This window comes from Octopus bimaculoides, chromosome 29, assembly GCF_046866305.1.
Source record: "Octopus bimaculoides isolate indiv1 chromosome 29, ASM4686630v1, whole genome shotgun sequence".
Lineage (NCBI taxonomy): Eukaryota > Metazoa > Mollusca > Cephalopoda > Octopoda > Octopodidae > Octopus > Octopus bimaculoides.
In genome coordinates this window covers 8538942-8549971 of record NC_142956.1, presented here as the reverse complement: position 1 = coordinate 8549971, position 11030 = coordinate 8538942, and the positions used below count along the sequence as shown (strand labels likewise).

The 11030-nt window shown below is 38.1% G+C and overlaps 1 protein-coding gene across 4 annotated transcripts in view; it reads right to left on the bottom strand.

The window, feature by feature from the left end:
- Nucleotides 1-393: 393 nt before the first annotated feature.
- Nucleotides 394-11030, bottom strand: part of LOC106872528 (uncharacterized) — a 46890-nt gene continuing 36253 nt past the window's right edge. For all 4 annotated transcript variants that reach the window (XM_014919552.3, XM_014919553.3, XM_089345766.1 and 1 more), the window contains 2 exons: nucleotides 6285-6489; nucleotides 394-6183 (listed from right to left, as the gene is read on the bottom strand). In XM_014919552.3, coding sequence (XP_014775038.1) covers nucleotides 6069-6183; nucleotides 6285-6489 — 320 coding nt within the window. In that variant the 3' untranslated portion in view covers nucleotides 394-6068. The remainder of the gene's footprint in view (nucleotides 6184-6284; nucleotides 6490-11030) is intronic.

Genomic DNA, 11030 nt, shown 5'->3' with positions numbered 1-11030 from the left:
CAGCTATTCTGATTATATGTCTGTGCACACGTTTGAATGTGGTGTGTGCCAGAGGGTTTGCAAATCCAATGGGGGTCTTAAAAGACATGTTAGGATCCACAATGAGCAGAACTTACTTGCAGGTATTGGTAGTGCAAATCAGAGGTGCAATCTGTGTGGGTGTTTTTTCAAAACACTGTCTGGTTTAAAAAGTCACATCAGACGCCATGAAAGGGCTAAGGTGTAGGTGCAGGAGGTGGTCAAACTCTGTAAGGAGTAGACAACCACCATATATATATACACATTTATTTCTAACAGGCATGAAGTAGTCATGCAAATCCCCACATGCTCTATTGACAGAAATAAAGAGAGAGAGAGAAAAAAAGAAGAAAGAAAAAACAATATGAAGCAAAATGAAATTAGGGAATCCAAATTTATTACAAAAACATTCGCCAGTGCCCTCTGCAACATTCAGGAGACAAAAAATACAAGAGAAATAGCTAAAATGTGAGTTTAAAAAAAGTGGGGAGGGGATTTGAATAAAGGGGAACAATAATGATATTTTATTAGTGATCCATGCAACATTGTTGGTTAAGGCTAATAAAAGGAGAAGGGGGAGAGAATATAAGGGTGTGCTCTAATATCAACATTTGATGGGGAAGTAGGGGGAACAGGACAAAATTAAAACATGGGATGGGGCGGATGGAATAGCCGATGACTCGACCCCAGTACTGTCTGGTACTTTATTTTATCGACCCCTCCCAGGAAAGGATGAAAGGCAAAGTCAACCCTGGCGGGATTTTCAAACTCAGAACGTAAAGGGATGTAACCAAATACCACAAGGCACTTCGTTTGGTGCTCTATCGATTCTGGCAATCTACCGCCTGTAAAGTAATAAAAGAGCTTTTTGCTTTTTTTTCTTTTTTGGAATAGACAGATGGTGGATATTGGAAGAAGGAAAATAATAAAAATTAAAAACTACATGTGCTTATAGCTTGCTTGGAAAAAGAAAAAAAAAAACCCTAATATTCTATATAGGTACAAATCCTGCACCCTTTTTTTAATTTAAGAAAAAATTTTCAACAAGACAAATGAACAGAAAAAAAAAAGAAAAGAAAAAGTAAACAGTAACATACAACTTGAAAAAAATCCTCACACACAGGATCGAGATATTGTGGGAGTTATGAAATCCTAAACCGACCCTTTTTCTATGGGGAAATCAATGAAGATATTTATGGAGATTATGTGTAGGTAGGTATAGAGTCAACACAAAACAGCTAAGCTAAAAAGGGGAAAAAAGAAAGAAAAAAAATCCATGTCTCCTTCGTCTTCCTAACAACTTACAGGACAGAAAACAGATAAAAAAAAAATTAAGAACCCTAAAGCCAAACAACCGGCACAGCACAGCAAGGGTGTGTCTCACCACATACATTTACCTGGGGCCCCAAATTATCATCCCTGTTTCATAAAACCTACCTGATGCCATCATCACAAGATGGCAAATACTTCATTGCACCTAAAACACTCGTAACTCTTAGGGGCGTGCACATGTACATACATGTGGTCAGATCAATATATGCAACATTGAAATGTGGTCTTGATGTTAGTTTTTAAAGCTAGATTTAAATGGAAGCTGTTAAGACATCCAAAGTAAAACCAAACAAATTCTTAGAACTTTAACAGAGATGACCCTCCCACCACCTCCATTGTATGACTGAAGGTTTAAGAAAGTGTGTAACTGATGAAGATTCTTAAGTAAAAACTGCAAAATTGCTACAAATTTGGTGCCAGATTACTATTTGAAAAGTGGCTCGAGATATTAGTGTCAATACAGTTGACAATATTAACGGTTTTGGTGCAAGAAACCTTATATGCTCTACATTCATACAACAGGCTAGAGAGCCACCCCAGCATAATATCAGATACCCCATTCTATTTAACTAAACTGCCACCTTGTTATGGAAAAACCATGTAGAACACAGCTAGAACGACATTTCTATGAGACCAAAGTAGTCCTCATCTCACAAGAGCTACCCTACACAAGAATCTAGCATGGTGACAGCAAACCTCATCTTTATGTTTCTGTGGATACAAAGACAGCCTAGCTCACTGCCCGGTACACCCCTAGCTAATGACACCCTTCACTGCTAAGAAAGGCTATATACAATTATACATTTATCTGAAGAGACATTCTAAACAGATATGTATAAAAAGAGATATAGGAAAAAAAAAAAAACTTGTTCAAAAGACTTAACAGTCTTATCAATAAGACTCACAAAATGGACTGGGGGTAGGTGGTGGTGCTGCTATGATGGCAATACCGAGACGCTTCTCAAACCGAATTTAGGAACTCTTGAAAAACTGCACAAGGCACTAGTCTGATGAATTGTCAGATAAATTTGATCAACGAGAGCGACGATACTTAAAGCTGATTTATATACAAATCTCCTCTCTTCTCCATCTCTCTCTCTCTCTCATCTTCCTTCTTTGCTGCCTATAAAAATACATCCCACCACCAGAAAACTGTGGTGGAAAATATCATATATAATCCTTTGGTTTAGTTATTTTCTTTTTTTAAATCCTCTTTGTATGTTGTCTTCATCTTCATCTCAAACTATTCCCTCTTGCTAGTTTTCTCCCCTCTGTCTCATTACCTCCATTTCTTCGTTATTCAGTGATTTAAATTCTTCGTCTTACCTCAACTCATCTTCATTTCAAAACTTACTCCCTTCTAGTTTTCTCCCCTCCCTCTCATTAACCTCTTCTTTCCTCTTCATCGTCTTTGGTGCTGCTGTCGTCGAGGAACGGCACACGACAGTCCCCACTGTATCTACAACTCCCTACTCCACCATACTGTTAGCTGCGACACGGATACAATCTCCCCCACCCCAAGATGCCATATCAGTGCACCGGGGCGCCTCTACCAAAAGATTCATTCACCCACATGGTGCCACATTCATGCACCAGGGGCCTCCACCAAAATCCTCGCCCACCCCCTCAAGTGCTGAGGGAGAGGATTTTTAATGACGTTTTTCACCTCAAAAAAAATTTTAAATTGTCAACTAAAATTTCCTTATCTCCCCTCTACCTCTTACTCCCCGACTACTCCCTATGCCCCCATCTTTATCTCTTCCACCCCACCTATCACGACCCCTACACCTCCGCCTCTATCTCTCTCCCATCTCTTTCTCTCTCTCTCTCTCTCCACCGTTAAACACATTTAAAAAAGAAAAGAAAAGAAAAAATATGCAACACATGCATATAATTCAATATACATGCATGCATGAAAAACTTAAAAACAACCAGGAGCAGCCCAAGAAGGGCCCCCCTCCAGGAACATCAACAGTTAAGATTGAAAAGCTTCATCTAAACACAATCCAGCTTCTTCCTCTGGCGACCCCTTTTCTGGAAAAATGCAACAGACAAAATTTCAGGGCCATTTTTAAAATTCATTAAAAAAAAAAAAAAAAGAAAAAACCCATCTTACCTCACACTTTAGTGAGTGGAGTGTCACGTTCATGCTCACACTCCAGATTAAAATCTTTAAAAGCTATAAAAAAAAATTTAAAAAAGCACATCCAGGATGTAGAAAACTACAACTGCTCAGCCGCCACACAGTGGGGTCAGGGGGGCAAGTCTGGTGTGGGAGGAAATGGATTTAAATGATTTCTCAAAGGGGGGGATTGTATATGAAGCAGGGGAGGGGGAAAAAAGTGAAAGGAATAATGCCAAGTGACACTGGGTCAACATATCTATATCTACTGTCAGCTTTATTATCATTATTATTTCCAAGACAGATCACACAAAGCCTTAAATTGAAAGAGGGAATAAAGTCTGATGCATATATATATATATATATATATATATATATATATATATATATATATGATTGGTACCTATTTTACCGCCCCTCAGAAAGACAAAAGGCAAATTTGACCCTGATGCAATATGAAATCAAAATGTGAAGAGGCCTCACTGAAACCACAACTCTAGTGATCCTGCTAACCACAGCCATTACAATTAAGCTACCACACCAAGTGTCTCACAAGGGGTATACATCAGTTAAGATTAAAAGACTAGACTTTAGGGGGGTTAATAAAACAAAGTGTGCTTGGGAAATATGCACTGTGGTAGTACTGCTACCCACTCCCTGCAGAATACTCTGGTTAAGTAAGAAACTTAGACAAAGCAGGACCTTCTTTGAAATTATTTGCATCTTGAGTCACATTAGATCTTTCACATGTTAATATTGATGTTTATTGGATGGTTAAGTGGAAAATGAAATATAATCAATAACTACTCTTTACAGTCACCACACAAACATTAAAGCAGTCTGTGTGCACATATATATTTATCTAATCTATCTATTTATAGCATCTGCCTATAATTATTCTGGAGAACATTGACATGAATGTGGGCTTCAGAGTAAGCTGAGGCCTACAATTTCAGACAAACCGTAAAGCAGCCTCCTTATGACCTTCAATGTTTGCAGTCAAGGTCATTGCACATGCAATCAGTATATCACTCTACAGACATCTACCCTAATAGTCTCCTAAAGCTAACTTGAACTGGCTTTTCAAATATTAAATAGCAAATCCTGCAGATGGCACTTCTGCTTGCCTGCATACGTTCAAGTGAACCCCTACCCACTCCCCATGGGTAAAAATTAGTTTTAGACAGACATACTTTATCTTGTCCATTATTTTTACTATAGCCATTAAGAATTAATTCTAATACACCACAGTGATCCCACAGATTTAGAATATATATATATATACATACATACACACCTGCAGGCACATTCAATTGCCTCCCCTTTTACAGAGAATGAGTTTTTTTTTTTTAAATAATTTACACAGGGCAATTGACACAAACTAAAGACAAGCCTCCCCTCTGGTGCTACTCAGATTTCACATTTCTGCTCTGCATAGGGAATGAAATTGGCTAGCATCAAAAGGAATCATTAGTCTCAACAAATGCAAACTCCATATATACAGTTAATTGTCAGATAAATTTGTTAATTTCTTTCCAAAGTTATCTGAATGAACACAAAAAATATTTGTGTTTTATGTAGCTCTGTTCTTACTCTACATCTTTTGTTTATTGGTTTTGAAATTTAAATAAACTTTCACTTTCAATCAAGGTTCCAAAACCGCCCAAGGTATTTGTGTTGTGTACAGAGGTATGATCTTTCTGATGCACTACATTTCAGCCAGCCTGTTCAATTCAGTGAAGATCAATTGGAGGATTCATTCACAAAGGATCCACCATGGAATTAGTACAGCAGTTGGAAATAAAATAAACAAATTTATCTGACAATCCAACATAAGTAATTTTCTCCTACACTGTGTTGATGCTATTAACAGTTTAAATGTTTAAGACAGACGAGAATAAGATTAAAAAAGGGTCCAGTCTTCTCTGCATGTTTAAGAGGTGTTCATTTGTTGGTAGACTGCCACAGACCAGGCTGTCAGCTACAAAAAAAACCCCTTTTTTCTACAGAGGGCAGAGGTATGAAGGATGTGGCAGCAGAAATACTACTAAATTCATGGTTTTGAGTGAAAAAAATCTTTCAAGGACGGGCTAAAGGAGTGTTTTAATTTACCCCACAACTTTCAAGGAACAAAGGGTGTTTCTGCAATTAATTTATAGTGTAAGTAGTAAGCCCCAAAGAAATAGGGATGAGAGCAGTGGTGAAGTTGTTTAGTCTATCAAAGAAATTTATAATAAAAAAGATAAAAGCTCGAAATCTACAAAAGAAAAAGAATTGCTGGCTTTTTAGTAGGAATAACTTGTTTTGAGGGAGGGGGGATTAAAAAAAAAAACACCTAGACCCCCCCCACCATAAAAAAAAGGCCACCCACTTCCTTCTAACACATGGATGGTCTGGGCTGCTGTGTGGGGGGAAGAGAGGGGGCATTTTGACTGCTGCAACTCCCCAGGTTTCAATTATCAACATCTACCACAGATTGATGGTAGTGGTACTTCTTTCTTTTGGGGGGATGGGTTGGTTTCTAAGAGCAGCACGCAAAACAAAATATTTAAAAAAAAAAACTTCGGAGGGGGGAGTGTGTGGCTCCACAGCATATTTAGAGCACCTGGTTGTTACAATCCCTAGCATAGTGGCCTGTCGCCCTGCATGTATAGCACTGGGTTAGATTTAAACTAGGACACTCCTTGGCCAAGTGATCACTTTCACCACACCTAAAAGGCAAACAGAAACATGAAATTAGATTACATAACTGAGGAGAAAGAGAAAACAAAAAAAAAAAGAGAAAACAAGAAAAAGAGAGAGAGCTACTAACTTGTAACAGTTCTTGCCACTTTCTGGACAGCTCTTGGAGATGTGACCCGTCATACCACAGTTATAGCACTTGCGGTCATCTCGTCGCTCATCAGAACACTCCCGAGCTATATGGCCAGCTACACCACATCGATAGCATGGTTTTGAGCTGGCCACCAGGCACTCCCTCTGGATGTGACCACTCTTGCCACAGTTGTAACATGATCCTACAATGTAAAATAACATTAACACCAAATAAAAGACAAACCACATAGAGGGCTCAGACAGTCAAGAAAAAAATTTTTTTTTAAACTTCTAAACCCACTAAATAAGGCAATGACAGAGCCTGGACACAATCACTGAGGAACTGGCATGGCCACAGCTGAAATAGCTGTCACAACAAATGAACCTGAGGTTAAACATATACATCAATTATATGTGACCCATGGCCAGCTGAGAGAAACTGACCAGGATTACCCTTTAGCATTGAAACCTACCATATCAGGTCAAAATATTCTACCTGCTTTATGTTCAAACCAACTAGATCCTACCTCTCACATCTACCCTACATTGTCATGAATAAATAAGCAGTAGTTGAGAGAGTAATCTTAATGCTAAAGGGTTAACTTGGGAAAGTGTAATTCTATATAAATCCTTCAGATACCCACCCCTCTTGGTTCTACAACACAAGCTTCAGGTTTTAAAGTGACCACTCTTCAAAATTTGATGGTAATTGGTACTCCAAACACCAGCTTAACATGGATATTTGGAAAATGATTTCTATGTAAATATAGTCACAAAGGGGTTACGAGTGAATACATAACTTGTATTGTAGAGTGAATGACTTCAACATTGCATCTAGGTTGGAAGAGAAGTATTCAAGCTGGTCTAGATAACCCAACTGATAGACAAAGCACACAACAGCTGCCCAACAACCTCCAACAAAAACAAGCAAACGGTATATTGTGACTGCATCTGCAGAGCCAACAAAGCAGCAACCACATAATCACTCCATCTGCTATAAGTAGCAACTAGATTTCCCTCACAACCTACCAACTTAAAACAAAGGATTGAAAGGTTTTAAACTCAAAACCTAACCAAAATATCCCAGATTTTGTCCCTTCACTGCTTCCTTCAATAACTAATTGCCAAAATTGACACAAACCACTTCAGTACTTGTATTTCAAGTAGAGAAGTATGGAAGGTACAAAGAAACACCACAGGTAGGTTGCCAGATAATTTAGTGTATGCTGTTGCAATGATTTCTATGGAGGGTATATAGCATAGTCTACGTAATCCCTAACACCAAATAAAAACAATGCTTCATTCAGTGCAACGCCAGCACTTAAGTCTTCAAAAATCAATATAACATTAAGCAATGTCAAGTGACGAGATGCTGCACTGGAGCAGATCTATGCTAGCAAGGGAAGGAAACAGTGGGGGGGGGGGGCAGAGGAGCGAAAATGCAGACTTAAGAAAACAAGCAGAAAGACAAGCACAGAAGAGTGAGCAAATGCAGTGACATGCGTTCCAAGAAGTTGTTAGGAGGGCAAGGAAAAGATATTTTCAGGGAAAATATTAGCACAGTAATAAGGTGAGTTTACAATGTTTTAGTAGAATATTATTTTTAGTACAGACAAGAGGAGAATGCAAAGATAGATAATTATTGCTCCTTGTGAAAGTTTCATACAAAATTAAACTATGAAAGGTCAGAGAGACTTTGAGATTGTCCTCACCCAGCGATTGTACTTGGTTGTCTTAATGTAGGACATGATAATGCAGTCTTAAGCACATTATAACTGAAACAGCAATTAATCAGTGGGTACCTGAATTTTTGGGGAAAACTAAGCAAGGATATGGTCTAAATCTAATTTAAAGTCCAACCTAGTAAAGAACATGGTGGCCATGTGCTTAAAGCCTGAACACAGCACCATCCAACAGTGTATCTAGGACTACATTACTTAATGTATCCTCCCTTGCTAATTGGCTGCATATCACCTTTTACTGACAATGTACACTCTTTCATTATGTGTATCTACTTAAAGATGTTTGGAGGAAATGTTTCCACATAGCTACATACTAATATTTTTTATCTGTTGTAGTAATAAGGAATACATGACGTCCAGCAGCATTTCTGCAATTTCAGCCATTGCGAGAAAAGTTGCTTTCCCCACCAACCTTCTCTTTCATAGCCTGCAACACTGGTGAATACCACATAATATACATATGCATTATATCCAGTGTGCAGGCATGGCACTTTGGAACTACATAGTTTTGGGTTCAGTCCCACTGCACAGTGCCATTGGCAACCATCTTCTACTATAGCCCTGGGCTAACCAATGCTTTCAGTGAATTTCTTTACTATGTGAAAGCCTGTCACGTGTGCGCATATGTCTTCTTACCTGCCACAACTCGCTTGACAACTAGTGTTGGTTTGTTTACAACCCTGTGATATAGCTATCAAGCAAAAGAGACTGATAGAATAAGCACCAGACTACAGAAGCCAATAAGCAAGGTGGCGGTACCTTGCCATGGTCACAGTCCAGATGACCAAAACAAGTAAAAGAGAGCAATGTGTAATTCAACAGCAACAAAGTTCACTAAAGTAAGCTATGTTATGTATGTTGTAGACAATCTGAGTTGCTCAATAAAGCCTCTGTACAAGACTATTTGCAGCTCGCCACTCGGACTGCCCTGAACACAAACTAGGAACTAGTCTCCCATCTTTCTTTATAGGGCCAGCCAATGCCTTTAACCCTTTAGCATTAAACCAGTCATATATGGCCCAAATATTCTATATTTTTATGTTCAAACTGGCTAGATCCAACTTCTCACACTTACGCTACAATGTCTTTCTAAAAGTAAACAACCACAGCATCAAAATCTCATGGCTATGAGATAATGTATGAGTAATTCAAAACAATGTGAATAAATAAGATTTACATTGGACAATGATCTGAATGCTAAAGGGGTTAGCAAAATTGTTAGATTGTTAATAAATTGACATCCCATGCCTTCATTTGACACCAATGGGCAAAAATGGTGATGTGTTTATATTGTTTGACATTATGAAATTGTTTTCAATTTTCAAAGCCCAGTAGAATAAAAGCTTCCCTACAGGAAATTCTCCTTGCCTCGACAGCATATAGCTGTAAACCAGTGCCACTGCTATGTAAGGTGTGTGCTCCCAATCTTCCTTGAAAATGCCTGTGATCGTGGAGAAATATTACCTTACTTGGAAACAGGTGAAGAGTTGGCAATAGAAAGGGTATTCAGCTGTAGGAAAATCCACCTTAAACTCCTCCTGACTCATGCAAGCACGGAAATATGAACATTAACAATTTTCATCTTCAGAGAAACTCACTGTAGGTTGGCAGCACCTAATATCAAAAGCTTGCTCCCTATATTTCATTTTTGTCTTGCATGTCTGCTTTTACATAATTGGATTAACTAAAGCAGTAGATATGACATTTTATTGACATGTGCCCCTCACAGGAGGTTGTGGACTGTCTCGTAAGATAGTTTTTACTGTGTTATATACATATATTAAAAACTACCATATGATAGTTATATACACAGGCAGTGGAGGCACATAGTGGTTAGGGTGTTGCACTCATGAATTGTGGTTTTGATTCCTGGACTGGCTGATGTGTTGTGTTCTTGGGCACAACTATATTTCATGCAGCTCCAATCCACTCAGCTGGTAAAAATGAGTAATCCTGCGACAGACTGGCATCCCATCCAGGGGAGAACACATACACCAGAGAAATCAGCTCCATTGTTCCTTACAGAATAATGTGGACTAACCCCTCCACCTCAATTCAGACACTAACAAACACAGGAAGAGAATGGGAAGATAAGAAGGCTTCAGATGAGATAAATGCTAAAAGCTGAAGAGAGAAATGAAGGCAATTATGAAATAATAGATGGAGACAACAGAAGGAAAGAAAGTTAAATTAATGTAAAAACATCTATCATACAGTCACTGCATGTCAGTGTTCTCCTTAGGAAAGCAATGCAAAAATTCAGAAGGTGAAGAAAAGTCACACGTAAGGTATTAAGTTTTGGCTGCCTATTTTATATTTATCCAATGGAATTCTGGTTTAAGTATACCATATAAACCACCCCATAAGTTATCTTTTGGAATTTTCAGAAAATTCATTCAATTAGGGGGAGGGGGAACCCCCTACCACACACGGAGTGGGGTAGGGTCATGAGACGCTAGATCGCCCTGAAGAAAAAAAATTTTTTTTGCATGATCATGTGAATTTTCATATGTAGAAAACTAATTCGCAAAAAAATTTCTGAAAATTCACAAAAAATTTTTTTTTTTTTTAAATGAGGGGTTATACTGGGTGCTTAAACCAGAATTCTGCTTATTTTTCTCTTAGGTGAAGTAAACATTTCTAGTTTAAAAATTAACTGTAACAATACCACAAATTTATTTTATATCCTATGGCACTAATAATTACCAGTGATGTTTGAACAGTATTTAAATCGGTGTAAATTCCAAATCATAATTAACAACAAAAGTCAATACTGCTAAGAATGGGTCTTCAATTTCCCAAACTCTCACAACATACTAAATGCATATTCTTGCCAAGGGAGAATGGCTTTCCTTTACTGCATTGACTCCTGTTGCTTGTAGAATCATTTGCTACTTTACAAATTACATCTAATTTATCAGAGTTGGCCCCAAGATTTCCAAGCACCATCAAAAATCTACTAGATTTCATTGGTGCTGCAACTAGGAATGGTAGAAGATATT